This window comes from Acyrthosiphon pisum, chromosome X, assembly GCF_005508785.2.
Source record: "Acyrthosiphon pisum isolate AL4f chromosome X, pea_aphid_22Mar2018_4r6ur, whole genome shotgun sequence".
Classification (NCBI taxonomy): Eukaryota; Metazoa; Arthropoda; class Insecta; order Hemiptera; family Aphididae; genus Acyrthosiphon; species Acyrthosiphon pisum.
In genome coordinates, this window is record NC_042493.1 from 19,805,982 (window position 1) to 19,824,132 (window position 18,151).

Genomic DNA, 18,151 nt, shown 5'->3' on the forward strand with positions numbered 1-18,151 from the left:
TTCTTATAGAGCTACCGGGGGAGGAGAAGCATCAAAAGAAAAATTATCCGAATTGGAAGAAAGAATAGTTGGTATTATCGGAGAAATTATGATTGAAGGACACAAAAGAGTACATGAATTTAGTTCACCTTGCGTTAAAAAAAAAGTAACAGATGAATCCTATTGGCATATGCCTATAAGTATATATATATTTAAGTATTTTTAATTGAATCAAATTTAATGTTTAGGTAATAAACATATGCAACCAACAAGCCGAAGTAATGAATCCAGTAATTCAGATAGATAGTGAAGTAATGTCATTTTTATTTTAACTTATTTTTTAATTAAAATATATTGTTACCAACAACGTTTATTTTACCTAGGTTTTTATTTTAAATCGTGAAGATGGAATTGAAAATGATACACCAAATAATTCTCCACAACCAGTAACCATACAATAATAACGTGATTGTGTATTTTATTTTTTTTTTAATAATTGTTATGATTTATAGGATATAAGTCATTCTAGCCCAAATATTGAAGATATTTGTGAACCAGTGCCAGAAAATGTATTGGTTTTTGATTTCCCAGAGGTATAAAATTATTTTAATACATTAATTAAATTATAATCAATTAATATATTATTATAATCTTTCTAGATGAACGAACAAGAAAACATTTTAAGAAAAAAAACTAAACAAGGTAAAAGTGAGTATAATTCATACGGCAGTCCCAAAATATAAATATAAATTATCAATTAAAATAATATATACTTAACTAACATTTACTAATGATATTTTTTTTTTAATTTTTAGTTAGTATTTGTGTGTTGATTATTTAATTATTTTTTGAAAAATTAATGTTTTTCAGAGAAAACTGAAATTGACTATCAAATGTTGATAAGTTGGAGCAAATGTTGAAAATTGAAATGAGAAAGGCAGTTGCACTAGAGACATTAGTTTTAACAGCAACAAATATATTAGAAACACTTAGGAAAGATAAATAGTTTTATATATATTTTTTTTTCACATAATATGCATTTAGATTAGACATGATATTTTCCTAAATGAAATGAAGACTTATTTAAATTAATTTACATTTTTAAAACTGTTAAAAGTATTACATTTTTTATTTCGTTGTTATAATTATATCATTTTCTATTTTTCTTAAAAGTATTATAAAGTTTAATTCAGTTAAAATATACTCACTGATTTGTTTAAAAAAAAAAATATACAATTTAACCATTATTCCTTATACATATCAGTATAAGGTCTACACATTTAACGCAATTGATTTACAATTTGACTTCTAATTTGCTGTCCTAGTCTATGAAAAGAATTACGCCCTCTACCAATTTCTTCATTTACATTTATTGGAATTGGTCTTTCATATTCAATATCAAGTTCTTCATGTAAATCTAAATCAGCCAAATTTGCTTGTTTACACATGTTATGAAGAACACAACATGCGATTGTTATTAATGAGACAAATTGTGGACGATAATGTAACATGCGATGCTTAATTAAACAACGGAAACGTCCCTTCAGCTGCCCATTAACTCTTTCTATAATTGACCTAGTCTTTTTGTGGATTCTATTGTAATTTTCTTCTTTTGAATGTGGTTGAATTTCATTTTCTTGGAAAGGTACCATAAGAAATGGCTCTAATGGATAACCTTTATCTCCTAACAGCCAAGACTTAAAAGTTCCTTCTTCATATTTGTCTTTTAAATAATTCCTTATTTCACTATTTTTCCAAATAAATGAGTCATGTGTCGATCCTGGGAATTTAGAATTTACATTTATTATTCGACATGAGGCATCACAAATCAATTGAACGTTAATAGAATGTTCATTTTTCCGGTTGACATACATATATTCTCTATGAATAGGATCATCAGGTACTGACGCAATATAAATGTGGGTGCAATCAATGCACCCTACAACACCGTGTATATGATATTTTTCATAAAATTGAGCTCTTATTAAAGGGATTTCATCATCAGATGGAAACTGAATCGGGGCGGACTGGGTAGGCGACTATTGCGGTAGAAACGATTCGATTTAAAATTCATTAAAAATCGAAATATTGTACTACGACTTAGCCACCCACTGTGCATTCAATGTTTCAAAACGTCGTAGCGCTGTACGATTTAAGTTGCAATGCTAACAGCGCCCACAAACGTTTGCTAAACATCGTGTACCTGTTATCACCCATCTTGGCTATCTTAGGATGTTGGAGTCGAGTTGTTGGAGTCCAAACTGTTTGGTGGTATTTAAATTGATGTTTTTATTTTTACAGTACGTATTGTTCCGCCTGACACCACAAATTATGATGATTCCGATCGGACATCAAGGACTATACATTTTTTAAAAATTATGTGCCCATTCTGCCAACAACAATTTATTTTTGAAATGACACTTATAAACCATATAAACACTGCACATTTGCCAAGGCTAATAAAAAGGCCTTATGTAGCGAATAAAGTAAAACTGTTATATTCCTACGTCACTATCTTAACTTTATTGGTATTTGTTATTAATTTATCTTAATAATTTATAGGACCTAATAGCAAAAATAGCTATGGCCATTAAGACATTAAAAAGTACAAATATAGAGGCCTTATATTATTATTTGAAAAGTTTCGATTGTAGATTCACAAATTTGGAACATCTGAACTACATTTTATTGAACCAAAGGGGCGCCATTTTATCTGAAATGAACAATAATTTTAAAGTATGTAAAAAGTAAAAAAATAGCAATACAACAATAATAATAATATACAAATTATATTTACAGAACTTATCACGATACACAGATGTAAGCAATTTAATTTCTTATATAGAATCCAAAAATGAGGTGGACACTATTGTAGATAATGACTCAGAAAGCATCAGAATCCTCGTAAAAAACTATGTTCAGTCTTCATTCTCTAAAAAAATTGGAAAAAAAAAATTAATAATTTAGTCAAAGATTCAATTAAATTATGTCATGGCAAATCAATTCAATATTATTGTAAATTTTTAAAATGTTCAAACAATTTTCCGGCAAACTTACATAATCCATTAAAAAACAATCAATTTTTAAATTTTTTTCAAACTCCACCAAACAACAACGCACAAAATTTCATTTTTTCTTCAATAGAGTCAACAACCGTATCCGATTTAGATTTAAAGAACACCACATTATTTCATTATAACTCCATTCCATCTACTGATGAGTAAGTATAAAAATATTAATTATATTAATATAATTATATATTAAAATATATATTTTTATTATTATACAGTGATCTTTTCAAACAAATTATTGAAAGCAAATCTAAATTAATAAAATTATCTATCCTTAAAAATAATATACATATATTTATCATTCAAACACAAATATTCATAAGGGATGATACATTTTTAATTAATATGAAAGAATTATTAAATAACAATGTTTTAAAATCTCTTGATTTTGAATTTATGAAGTTTATTAATGTAATGGATAAATGGTGGCATCATTATGCAACCATTAATGATCACCATACACCTGTGTTGTAAGTATGACGTATATTTTAAAACAATAATTAATTAAAATATTAAATTTCAAATAGTAAAAAATAAAAAAATTAATAATCAACGTAAAATGTATAATTTAACAGATATCCAGATATTAAAGATTACCAATCATTTGATGTGTTAATTGACGATGATTCTGTAATTGAATACAGTATATTTCAAGAAGAGAAAATTGAATTGTATGTAGTTTGTGCATTATATATGTATAATGAACATTCTACTGTCTCACAACAGTACAATACGGTACTTGTTAATACTTTTACGCTATGTCCTAACTGAATCCGTCTTGACTGCACTTTTATAACACTTTTTTTTTTTTCATTTTAGCTTGGTAACATTTTTAATCATATCAAAATAATAATGGCGGTGTTGAATATACGTTTCATCGCATCAAAAACATCACTTAAAATAATATTAAATAATTTAAACGAAAAACAGTTAGTCCAAATCAATCAAATAAATAATAAAACAATATATTACATAGATGATCTTCAAAAAATAACTATTTATAAAAATACAAATAAAAATTCAACGGCAAGCAAAATTCTTAATATAACCGATGTAAAATATATTGGGAATGCTTTGTTTCATGGAGTAAGTGGCAATAATCACGATTCACAAATTCAAATAATTTATTTAATTGTGTTTTGTCATCTTTTTCAGCTTCCAACAATAGTCTTTTGTAAATTACATGAAATAAAGACATCATGCGATAAAAATTACATTATTAAAAAATTTATAAAAAAATATCAGTTTATCAAAAAATTAATTAACAACATAACAATAACACTTACAACGACTCCAGAACAAATACACATTGACTACACTAACCATTTACACAGTTACAAACAACTCTTACAGAAAAAATTACAAACATTAATTACTAAAAAAAATGACTCAACCTTAACAATTGACGAACTTACTGACCTAATATTACAACCCAACAACCAACAACCAACAAATACAAACAGTAACATTCAACATAAAAGACATATATTTACTATACAGACTAATAACTTAGAAAGCAAACCAACAGACTTTTACTCGACTGACACTCAATTAAGGAGTTATATAAAAAAACATTATGTTTTTTAATATTTTTATTATTTATTATTTTATTTTTATTATTATATTAATTTTTTTCTTTGCATATATAATATATATATATTATTATTATTACTATATTTATTTATTTATAATTATTATTATTATTATTATTATTTTTGATGTGAAAACATCTTATGTGGCGTTCAGACTTTTCCGTTTGGGCAGTGAATTTTTTTCGAGCGTTATTCGAGCGTTACCCTTTTCGCGTAACGCTAGCGCTTCCGACGTGCTGATTGGCGGAGACTCGGAGAAATACTATAACGTCGGTAAACGTTGAAACTTTGATAACAGAGAAATTCGAAATGTTTGTTTACTTGGTATGTTGACAAATGTCTACAATGCGCGTTAATGAATAAATATGAAAAAAGACCGTTATTTTCAAATAAAACCAGTGTAGGGTTAAAAGTTAAAAGAAAAATATTCTAATACCGCTGCCATCACCACAATATTCCCTCTCTACGGTCACCCTGCAACGAGTGGCCCGTTAATGATGTTCTTCTTTTTATCAAAATAATCTGATAACATGATAGACGTCAACGTAATGGCTTAGATAGAATAAGACGCCTAAGCAGGGGCGGACTTACCATTTTTCCACCCCTAGGCATTACAACACTAGCGCCCCGTACATTGACGTGCTCCCGTGGGGTTAGTAGGGAGGTGGAATCGCAAGTGAGTTCATTTTTTGTTGAGTCATAGTAGGAACGTAAGTACCAGCGTCGCGCATCGTCGCAATGTTTATTATTATTAATTACTTTATCAAGACATCTGATTTCCAAAATTAATTCCAGTATTCTAATAATAGACTAGTTTGGTAGCCGCGCTATGACATGCAATTTTCTTCAATAGTCAATTAAGTTTTAGCACAGAATTTTGAGGTTTGATTTCACTTCTTTATTTACCACAATTTTAACAGGAACTTTCTTTATACTCTCTCTTGCACCTACTAAGCACAGAATTTTGATATTGATTTCAATTCTTTATTTACCTCAAAATTCAAGTACTCCAATCCATTTAAAGTAAAGCACAGAAGACTTGTTTTACTTCTCCGAAGTTTTTTTTGGAGATTTCAGCTATTTTTCTGAAGCAAGAGACATTAATTCTATATTGATAATCTATTCTATAATTATATATTATTTCTCTTCTAATAATAATATGTGAGCATTTTTTGAATTGTTCAGCCATGGACTTTTCTCCACATTTTCATTGTTAATGAGAAACCAACCGTTCATATTATCTCGTACCATTATACTATATTCTCCTGATGTTGTGTTATTAAAAAAGATGGCACTCTGAACTCTATATAAACGGTTGTGAATTTTTACCTTCGCTGTTGGTACTGATTTTATCTTACAGTTCGAGATAGTTTATGCAACACTTTATCATAATTTATGTGGCTGGTTTTTATTGTTCCCGAATCATATATGAAAATATTTTGCGTGTCATAATAGCTACAAACCCAATGTCCCATTCCACAGTTAGAGTTCCAGTTCCCGATGTGGACAAAGGTCGCTGAGATGCTCGAAATATTTTAGCTGTTGTTATAGAGGTAAACATAAAATAATACATATTATAATATAGTGATTCAACCGTTTATATTTTATTATTTTAAGATCATAAAAATATTTTTGCAGGTAACAGTTGATGGGTATTATAGATTAGGGACTAAGGAAGGGCTTTTAAAATCTTTATATTCAAGATCTCAATTTTCAATATGCCAAAAAAATTTAATAACAATTGACCAAGTTCTAAGAGAAAATACATTTGCTTTACGCACAATTGCAACTCAACAATCTACAGGAACTGGACAAGGTTTTATAAAATGCACATGCAAGACAAAGTGTCAATCCAAAAAATGTTTGTGCGTAAAGAATAATATTTTATGCAGTTCGAAATGCCATTCATCATCTGTATGCTGTAATAAATGAATAATAACCAATAAATAATAATAAACATATTTTGATTTAATACATTACCTAACATAGTATTGGCATTCTATAAAAATCCTGGTAAATCTATAGATTTCCTAGACATAATATAAATTAACATTCAAATTTAATACATTGCCAAATAGTTTAAGGAACTATATAGAATGCCTAGGAAATGTATATAATGCCTATATTCAACACTTTGCCGGTAACATATCAAAATTGTATTTAACTGTCAAAGAAAGAAACAGTAGGTAATAAATTACTATTAATTAAATAACATTTTAACATCAATATATTATCTGACTTAACAAACTATAATAAACATATCTAATTACCTACTAATACAAACATACTAAATATATTAACCTTACTATTGTTTAATAAGTATATAATTTAGTATATAAATTATCAAAATGAAATAAAATAACAATTAACATTTAACAGGCAACAATAACAACAGTTGAATACTGAACAGTTGTCGGTGATTTTAATATTTGAGAACACATATGAGAACAGTTATTTAATTAACAGACATTTTATTAGAATAGCAGTTATTCTAAGTAATGCTGCTGATAATGAATAATAACCAGGAAACGGACTTAATGTCTTAAAAAATAAGAAAAATGTCCTTAAAAAATACGACCTTATGCCTTAAAAAAATGCTTTACTATCAAAAAAATGCACTAAAAACATTAAAAATGTTATTAAATTCGATAAAAACAAAATTTTGAACAGTTTTGTGTGTGTATAATATTATTAAAACTTAAAATTTATAAAAAATTTATCTTATAAAAAAAATATTTAAATATATACAATAAAAAAAAAACTTTTTTGTCTTCTCGTTTATCTTCTTTTTTAGCCTGAAAAATGTTATATGTTAATTAATAATTATTAATTATAGAGTTTAAATGTATTTTTTATTTTTTTTACCTAATTTATAATATTATTATTACACTGAACAATAACATGATGCTTAATATTTTCAAATAAAAATCTTCTACGGTTATCTGTGAGTGTCGTTTTGTATACTGAAAAACTTCGCTCAACGTCACAAGAAGTCATTGGGGCAAACTTCATATATGCCATATCATCAGCTGTTCTTCAGATATGTCGTCTCGAGTTGTTGTATTTCTTTCCAAAATATTTGAAATATTTTTCATTGCTATATATCCTTTATTTTTTTCAATTACATTTTCAAATTTTTGATATATGGTTTCCTCCATTTTACTTTTATCTATTCCGATTTCGTTCCTTAATTTTTCAATAATACCGACTGCATCAGCCAACAATAATCCAGATGTTTCTAAAGTTGTTATATATTTCGGTAAGTTACCATAGTTAGCATTTATAAATGCTAGATCAAATTCCAAACTATTATCGGCTAATAATGTCTGTGCATTTTCAATTGCAACAGCAATTTATCAAATTCCATTAACGGATTTAATTAATTTGTAATATTCACAATAATATATAGTTGCCATTAACCATGTACCCCACCTAGTTAATATTGGTTGAGGTGGCATAAGAACTTCTGGCGCTATTTCTTTAAATTTTAGTACTCGAGATGAACATTTTACAAATATTTTTTTAATATTTGATATTAAAGCATCTACTTTTGGAAAATGTCTTCGCACTTCTTCCGCAACCCTATGTAGGCCATGTGACAAACATGTGACATGTTCCATTATCGAATAGAGCTTTAATATTTTTCCCGGCTTTGACCATATAAGGCGCTGCGTCACTGACAAATAATAGAATATCATAGTGTTTAACTCCCTCTGGATATAATAAACACATGGTTTTGTCAAAAAATTTCACAATTGTACTATTGTTTGTTTTTTCCAATAATTCCATATTAAATAAAAAAGTTTTTCCGGGGCACCCAAGTTCTGAAGTGCCAATGACTACTTTAGCAACAAATCGGCCTTCTACGTTAGTTTCGTTAGTCTATCGTAGTTTCGTCAATACTTATCCATAATTTTTTATCTTTTAAATAAGCCCTTATATTATTAATTGTGTCGTTGTAACAATTACTCACGTAATATTTTCTTATTGTGGATTCATCTGGAATGGTTTGGCCTGTGTGTTTAAAAAGAAAATTGCGAACATCAGGATGTTTCAATTTATAAATAGGTATATTGGCTGATAACATCATATAACGGGAGGCGGACAATGGGCCGAATCAAATTAGCCGAAAACTTTTTAGCCGAATCCAAAGAGCCGAAAAATCCATGAGCCGACATGATTTTAGCCGAATCCAAAGAGCCGACATGATTATCTATACGGTTCTCTAACCTCTTAACGGTTCTCAAACTTTTTTTTTGCGTACCACTTAGGTGTATTCACAGGTATAGATAATAAACTAGATTGCTAGGTTCCTTATACTGACCGTATAAACGTTTGAAGCCACACATCCGCCATTACTAGTAGGTCATTCGTATCTTATCATGTTATAATTTTGATAACCCAATATCTCAGTTTTCACTGATTTCTGATTTAGACAGTAATAAATAAATGTTTTTAAATTTTAAATTTTAAAATGTGCGAAGGTAACAAATTTATTTTATTATTTGACGTTTGCTAAACAATTTAGAAATTATTGTTGTCTAATTAATTTACTATTTTGATGTTGATCTGTTAAATAATTTTATGTTATGTTTATAATTTGTATATAAACATATAAATTAGGTAAGTGTATTATAATACTATTCTGTAGATACTATTTTATTTAATAAAACAGTTTCTTAACTAGGAAATAGGTATATTGGTATTTTGACAAATTAAAACAATGTTACACAATATAAAAAATAAATACTTTTACATGTTATAAAATAGAATAGTTTTATGAAGCTTCTGTCTTTTGCTAGCCACCTTCATTATTGAAGAAGTTAATATTTTGCTGTAAGAGTGTAATCTTATATTTAAATATGTGTGTGAAATTAGGTTATTTAATTTAATTTTGTGAGGTCTTGCATGTATGTCTGTTACATACCAACAATCTTTACTTTCAGGAAAAAGAGTTGCCGATAATACTAATGTATTTTGAACTCAGAGGATTATTTTAGTATCTACATTCTTAGACATCAATATTGCTGTTTATCAGAAACTACAGACTTAAAGTATGCTTCAATGGTTTTGATAACTCTGAAAACACTTTCTGATGCTAATTCTAAGCCTCCTCTGTTCTTCATTCTTGTGAGACTTTTGAATGATTCATTCTCTACTGTACAGTATGTATGATCTTGCACATATGAATCATCTGTCACTGCTTTGATGCATTTTTCACAGGTGAGTACTGGTAATAATTTTTTTATTACATATCCTGCTATATAATAAAGCACATTGTCTGTCAGTGAATTTAAAATCGGGTTGTCGCAGTTGTCAGTTATTAATTGTACCTGTTTCTATGAAAAAAGTTTAAAAAAATAACAAGTAATAATATACATTGGGTAATAATATATATTATAGATAGGTTATAGTATATATTATATTTATAAAGGCAATAATATATAATATATGTTAAAGAACAACAGACTGGTTTTAACAAATAATTCCTTTATTGTATAAAACTTTAAATCATACATTTAAATAATTATATATTACATAAATATTTTATTCAAAAAATGTATTTTTGAAAATATACAATCATAATTTATTGTGACAAAAATGAATATCAATGACGAAAAAAATTACATTTCAAATATTTTAAACAAGAATTCAAATTTTGGGGGGATTTTGGCATGCATTTGACCTACTCAAAATGGCGGATAATAACTTCATATCATATCATTACTTAGCAATCTAGTTTATTATTTATATCTGTGGGTGTATTATTTATCAGTCATGTACCACTAATGACTAAAAATGAAACAATCCAAATAGTACAATTAAATATTTTATTTTTATTTTTTTAATTATTTCATAGTTTTTAGTTAATTACATTTATTTTTAATAATATGACAGTAAAATAGTTTTTAGTCATTAGTTTTTTAAAATAAGATATAAATTAAATAACAAATGTTCCATGAGATCAGAATCGAATATTTATTTTTAATTTTCCGTTCTACCACCATTTGGCCTTACGTGTACCACCATGTAGTCTTTCGCGTACGACAGTTTGAGAACCGCTGATCTTTAGTGATGAACTAGTGACGAAAATGTGACGGTAGGTAAATAACATGTTGAGAATCTACATGATTATAGAAGGTATATTCGATGGCCACGTCGTCCGCGAATGCAATCAACTCCGTGTCGGCGGGTAGTTCTATGCTCAGCAGTCCGTCAAACATTAGATTCCACAGGTCTGGTCCCAGCACTGAGCCCTGTGGAACTCCGCAGCTCATCTCAATTACGCTTGGCGCGCCGTCCGACCTTTCTACTATTATGCGCCTGTATAAGGTACTGTATAGGTACTGACCGAGAACGTTCTGCAGGTACTTCGGGGTGTCAGTTCTTTCCAAAGCCTTGATGATGGCAGTCCAGGAAGCGCTATTGAACGCATTTTGGACGTCCAATGTCAGCATGCCGACATATCGATTGTACGCACTGGTACGACCGTTTGCGTTCCGTATTACGGTTTGTAGCTTCGCCATAGCATCCAGTGTCGATCTACCCTCCTTGAAACCGTACTGATTTTCTGGTTGGTTACCCGTTCTCGAAGTCGCTGCGTTAACAGCTTCTCGAATAACTTGCCCATCGTATCCAGCATGCACAGGGGTCTGTATGCAGACGGGTTGTCGAGTGGTCTACCTGGCTTGTGTAGCAGCACAAGTCTTGCCGTTTTCCACTCCGGCGGGAAGCAGGCACTTCTTAAGCATCCGTTGAAGACCTCCTTGAAGTACCACGGATGCGCTCCCACTGCCGTCTTGAGTACTTCGTTAGGTACGCCGTCCGGTCCGGGTGCCTTCCCATTCGGTAGGCCCCGTGCTGCCGCTTTTACTTCGGTCTCTGTGAAGAGTGCGCGTTGGAGCTCCTCTTCGCTGACCGTTGCAATCGTTCTCCCGGTTGCGGGCCTGCGCGGGAAGAGCGTGTCGACTATCGAGTCGAGGCGGCCCGGGATTTCGAGTCCTGGTATTGGCTTTCTACGAGCCAGCCTCTTCATAACTATCCTATACGGGGTGTCCCATGGGTCACCATCCACCTGGCCGCATAGTTCGCTCCAGTTTCTATCTTTAGCAGCTGTTATTTTCACCGACAGTGTTTTCCTATGCTGCTTGTAAGTTTCCTTTTCCCTGGCACTTCCGGCTTCGCCTGCCTTCTTGCGCTTGCGGGTGTACGACCTTCTTGCCTTGACACACGCCTTGCGCTGTTCCGCAATGTCGTCGTTCCACCAGAACGCTGGGCGTCTCTTGGATTTCCCGGAGACGCGGGGCATGCATGCATCGCATGCTTCAGTTAGCCATTTGACGGCTTGTTTACACATGCTGGGAGCGTCGATGGGAGGGCTTGGTGCCCCGCTGTGCATTTTGTCTTTCAGCTTCTGGTGGTCAAACTTGCTGTACGCCCAGCCCTTCTTTGCTTGCTCTCGCTGTTGACCACGAGTGGTGGTTATGTTAAACCAAATGTACCTATGTAGGCTCAGAGTTTCTTCCTCCATTACAGCCCAATCCGTAATACTTCCTATTGCCGCTTGCGTTGCCAGTGTCAGGTCGAGATGCGACTCCGACGCACCCCTAACAAATGTGGGCTGGCCACCCTCGTTCCGGACGGCGAGACCTAGAGCTGCGATTAGATCCGCCAGGGCTCGTCCTCTACGGTCCTCCCTGGGGCTGCCCCACTCCGGGGACTTGGAGTTGAAGTCACCAGACACCACCACAGGTCCGGTGGCTGTCCTCACGCTGGCTTCGAGCCCTACCAAGAAGGCCTCGAACTCTAAAAATGTTACATTTGGTGAAATGTAACAGCTGTAGAGCCTATAGCCTTTTATCTCCAGCCATCTGAAGCCAGGCGATGGCTGGCCGATTGCATCGACCGAGATGCTGCTCAGAACGGCGATGGCTGCTCTGCCGTTCGCGTCGGGGAACCATCCATTGTCCTCCCCGCGGTCGCGGTGTTGCTCGCAGATTATTAGCACATCTGCTTCTTTTGCGTTGGCGGTCGCAAGCGCGAGTTCTTGCGATGCCCTGCATACACCGACGTTTATTTGCAAAACACAAATCATTTGGGTGTGCTTAGGTCCTCCGTCGCTCCACCTGAGCGATATGATCCAGCGCTTGGCATAGATTTGGACCCTTGCACCACCCTGGCAAAGGCGCTAACCATGGGGTCAGTGACACTGCAACTGGCCGCCTTGTGGCCGGTCTCTCCACAGCGCCGGCAGCACTCCGTTCTGTCCGGGCCATCGCATGCATTCGACGTGTGCCCGTAAGCGAGGCAGTGGAAACACCTGACTTTTGGTTCAGCCATCCTAACTCTGCAGTTGACCATGCCAACCAGCAGTCGGCCGGAGCTGACCAATCCACGCGAGTCACTTAACGGGAGGGATACCAGTGCCATCTGGGAGTCGCCGAATCTCTTTCTTAGGCTTATCACTTTTACAGCCTCCTGGCCAACACCGGTGGATCTGCACATTTCATCGAGAACCTCTTTGGAGCTGGTCCACTGGTCGAGGTCGCGAACTTCGATCAGAGCCCTTTGTTGGAGGGTGCGCACCTCGGTCTCGGGACCCGCAGACTTCGCCACTTCGGCGCGGACAGCTTCGATCTGGGTCTGGTCACCGCGGACTTCAATTAGCAGGCCGCCAGACTTGGCCTGACGCATGCCTACCACACTATTTCCAATGATATCGTGGTTCACCCCGCCGCGAATTTTCTTGGACAGCTCCGGGAACTCATCAGCTCCGACGGTTACGAGCATAGACATATTAACTTATGGACCGCTCATAGAGAGAGAAGTCTGGGGTGGACATCAAGCAAAAGAGATAGAAATATAAGTTGGAAGTGCATGGAAAAAAAAATGAAACAATTTTATTTTTCCAAATGTAAATTGTTATATTTGATAACTTATCATTATTCATTATATATATCCACGGCTATAGATAGTACTATCTTTAATCGTGTATATATCAGTCAAATCAAATAATACCATAATCATAGATTATAATATATTAAGATAACATTCATGGAATATAAATTTGTGTAATATATTATTCCATGATTTTTTCCAAGATGTATTGCTGTCTCTCTCATACTATGATGAGTGAAGAATACATAGGCAGGGGGGGGGTGGAATGCGCGGTCCATTAGTTAATATGTCTATGGTTACGAGGATCGCTGACGGGCGCGTTCTCACCCGAGGCCGGGCGGTTGCGCTCTTGGTTGCGGGTGCGCGATCATCGGACTTCCCGATGGGCATGGGCTTCGCCTTTTTGTTTCGCTTAACTACTTCTGTCCATGTTCCGGGCTGGCTTTCCTGGATGGTAGGTTCTTTGCTGGTCCCCCGGTCGGAGGGCTTTTTGTCCACTTGTTCTCTCACCACCTTGCTGAGTTCGCCGACTTCGTCCCTCAGCGAGCTGAATTCTTTTGCCAACTTTATGCTGCCGTCTTCGGCCTGTACAGCACTCGTGGTTGACGCGTGGGGCCCCGCGTTGCTTGCTGCGTCCTTCAGCTTCTCCGCCACGTTCTGGCGCTACTTTCGTGCGCTTCTCGCTTGACTGAAAGCGTTCATGTTTTCAGCGAGTGCCGTCTGCACCGGTTTTGCCACATTCTTAGCATCCCTCACGGCATCCCATACATCAATAAGATTAGATCATTTTATTCAGTTGTAAAGTGTCTGTCGCGAATGTTTATTGTAGTGTCGTGAGTTGTGGTGAACAAATGGAACAAATTGATATTAAAATAATCAAAAATAAACTATTTTATAATGGTTATGTCATGATTAAAAATAAGCAACGTGAAAATGTGTTTTATTGGGAATGTGAAAAACGTAGTCATAAAAAAGAAAAAAATGATTTTGACTATTGTAATGCGCGAATGGTTACACTTTTGACAAATGGGAAACATATAATTCGAGGTAAAGTTCCTTTAAATATTAATCACGCACCAGATGCGAGCCGTTTAATTGTAAAAACAGCTATTGCAAATATAAACTATAAAGCTAAATCGACTAGGGAAAAACCGTCTCAAATTATTCAAGACATTCACAGTACAGTTCCAATTACTGCTCGTCCTTACATGCCTTCAGTAGAAGCAACAAGAAAAATAATTTTAAGAGCAAGAAGAAAACTCTTACCTCCAGAATCAAGTAGTGTAGAAGAAATAAATATTCCTGATAATTTAAAAAAAATGCTTAAATGGTGATCAGTTTTTACTTAAAGAAATTTCTATGTGTGAACGGCTATTATATATAGTATTGTAATTTGAAAATTAAAACTGTTACAATCAAATAAAATAAAAAACCGAAATACCTACATAATTTTATTTTTTTTATTTAAGCCGCAACAACAATGATAATAACAACAACAACAATACTTTATAGTACGATTACATTCAATTTTACCTGTTACATTAGGTTGTACAATTTAAGTTCATTTTATATATTTAAAAAAATGTTGGTATTGTCTGGATCTGGACTCGGTGCTTCATCAATAGTTTCTGTTATCCATAGTTGTATCTGAGGGTGCCAGGTAGGTAGTTTCATAAACCATAATATGGTTAAATGTTTTTGGTACATCGAGGAAAACTAGCCCTAGAACTGGTTTGGTTTCGGTTGTTCTGAAAATGTTTGTTTGAATGACGTGTAGGTTGTTGTATACCTATTTGCTTGTGCTTCGATGTTTGCGACAACCAGTTTGTTAGGGAGAAAATGAATTTATTTTATCGAGAAACCATCTCAACCGAGTAAAATGCTTTTTTGTGAATTTTCTACATTTTAGGTACCTATTTAGTAAAGATATTCATACTGGTCTGTATAATTTAGTTAATTTTAAATATTTAAAAATGTTTGTTGTTGTCTGGATCTGGACTCGGTGCTTCATCAATATTTTCTGCGATTTCAAGCTGGGCTCTAATGATACTGAAGTTTCAATTTCTGATATTTATCGGTGCAAAGAAACGGTATCGAGTAGTATCACAGGGCGCCAGATAGTATCATAATATGCTAAAATGATTTTGATATATCGAGGGAAACTACCCCTAGAACTGGTTTGGTTTCGGTTGTTCTGAAAATTTTTGCTTTGAATGACGTGTAGGTTGTTGTATACTTGTATATGCTTCGATATTGGTGACAACCAGTTTGTTAGGGAGAACAAGAATTTATTTTATCGAGAAACCATCTCAACCGTATATCTGCAATGCTTTTTTCGAAAATCTTGAACATTGTATTTTTGTAATGATATTGGCCTATACAATTTAGTTAATTTAATAAAAAATTTTGTGTTGTCTGGATCTGGACTCAGGCACGCAGTACTTCATTAATTTTTTTGCAATTTCAAGTTGAGCTCTAATGCTACTGAAGTTTCAATTTGTGATGTGTATCGGTTCAAAGAAACAGTATCCAGTAGTATCAGAGGGCGCCAGGTAGTGTCATAATAATATGCTTAAATGCTTTTGGTGGGGCTTTTGGTATATCTGGTGAAACTATCCCTAGAACAGGTTTGGTTTGGGAGGTTTTTAAAATTTTTGTTTTGAATGTGGTGTATATTTTTGTACAATTGCTTGTTCTTCGATGTTTGTGACAACCAGTTTTTTAGGGAGAAAAATAATTTATTTTATGGAGAACCCATCTAACCCAAGTAATGCTTTTTTCGAGAATTTATGTGATTAATTTTTCTTTCAACCGGTTGCATAGTAGTAACTTGCTTATCAATAGTTTCCCAAAATGAAAATGTCTCTCTTGAAGTCCAGATGAGCTTTCTAAAGATGTTGAATATTCTATATTTTATGTACCAGAACTTCAGATCTGGTCAAATAAAATAATAGACTAGTGGATTCGATGGTTTCATATTTTATAGTATTTAAATTTTGCAATTAATTTAGCATTCTAATCATGGTTGAAATATACAGGTTATTGCATATCGACTCGGATTGTTATCATACGAAACAAAATGACTGCGTAAAGGGATATCACAAATATACATTTTTCTTATCATCAAAAATACGCCGACAAAAGCTAATAAATTTAAAATCCCACGCTTATAAATATACTTGATTATTATTGGCTCCCTTTACACTGCATTTTTGTTTTTATCATCAAATATTTGATTGAGGTAGGTAACCTTGTATATTTCAACCATGATACTAACGTTGTTTACAGATGGTAAATTTTTAAATCGGGGATCCAGAAACACGCACTTACCCAATGTTGTGGCACCTAGTGTGAATATTGGTATTTTTGGTTTCCCTATTTTTAATAATTCGTACACTGGAATGCCTTATTTTAAAATTCGTTGATTTTTTTTATTTAAATAATTTAATGGGGGCCGGAGTGGCGCAGTGGATACGCAGTTGACTACGACTCACACAGTCATCGGTTCGATTCATAGCAAAGTGCAAAAAAATGTGTGTGATTCTACGCAGTCACCATTTTCCCGTGCTGTCGTCCGATTGCGTCATCCGGTTTCCAACTAGGTCCCACTCCATTGGGAGTTAAGACCGCACATGTCTCCTCTTGGAGAAGGGGGGTAGTATCATGCAAATAGTGATATATACATAGATTAATAGATCACATGATCTACTACCCACTTGTGATAAGCATTGTCAAAGACCTTGAGGTCGTTTCAATGAACAAATATAGAAAAAAAAAAAAAATTTAATTTAACACAATTTTAACTAGACGGCTATTTGCTCGACCGTAAGTTTACAACACGAAGGCAGACCGTAAACTGAAGATAACGCTACCCGGTTAGGTTAGGTTATATCTCAGTATTACGTTTACAATTTATTACTATTATTGAACTAGATATCATGGTATTGAACACCCAAAATATTATTTTTTCAATGTTTCCCCTCTGTCATTTATACAATCATACCAGTAGCTAAATTAATTATGAATTAAACGATTTGTTCTTTGTGATTAATTACATTTTTTCAATAGTTCACAGACATTTTGAAGACCGTGAACTATGACAACTGTCAATGAAGCTTCCATGTACTGTTCGCCACTGACTGCTTTAGTTGATTCAACAAATGGGCTTAAAACTTCGCCAAATTCTTTGACAGTTAACCATTCCTCTGAGTTTAAGCTGTCTGGGGCTTATTGTCTAATTGCTACTTACAAACCAACAAAGCGTTGTAGCATATAAAATGTTGAGTTCCAAGGTGTTGAAACACCTTGAAGCATTTGTTTTTTTTTTTTGCTTTTCCCCTAAATTAATTTGTTAAGTCGCTTTAACTTTATCAATAAGACTGAATTCTTGTCTTAATGCAGACTGTGCAATTAAATTAAGGGTGTGAGCAAAACACACAAGATTGTTTAGTTGTAAAGTACTTAATGCATTTTTTATATTATATACATTTTCTGACACAGCAAATACGATTTTTTTTCCAAGCCCAATGTTTTACAATGGTGTTTGTTTTTATTTATTTTTTTTTTATATCCTGTATACAAAATGTCTACCAGAAGGAGTAATGCTTCGAT

The 18,151-nt window shown here is 33.5% G+C and overlaps 1 protein-coding gene across 1 annotated transcript; it reads right to left on the bottom strand.

Moving 5' to 3' along the window:
- Positions 1 to 1,259: 1,259 nt before the first annotated feature.
- LOC107882917 (putative nuclease HARBI1) lies at positions 1,260 to 8,262 on the bottom strand. The gene is made up of 4 exons (XM_016802062.1): positions 8,191 to 8,262; positions 7,768 to 7,968; positions 7,405 to 7,437; positions 1,260 to 2,018 (listed from the first exon to the last, which is right to left on the bottom strand). Exons 1-4 carry the CDS (start codon positions 8,260 to 8,262, stop codon positions 1,260 to 1,262), a joined length of 1,065 nt encoding a protein of 354 aa, XP_016657551.1.
- Positions 8,263 to 18,151: the final 9,889 nt, after the last annotated feature.

Coding starts and splice junctions, on each gene's coding strand:
- LOC107882917 (XM_016802062.1), bottom strand. CDS start 8,262: ATGGAACATGTCACATGTTTGTCACATGGCCTACATAGGGTTGCGGAA. Junction 7,969..8,190: donor TGCGAAGACATTTTCCAAAA/GTAGATGCTTTA, acceptor GAAAATGCACAG/ACATTATTAGCCGATAATAG. Junction 7,438..7,767: donor TATATCAAAAATTTGAAAAT/GTAATTGAAAAA, acceptor AACATTTTTCAG/GCTAAAAAAGAAGATAAACG.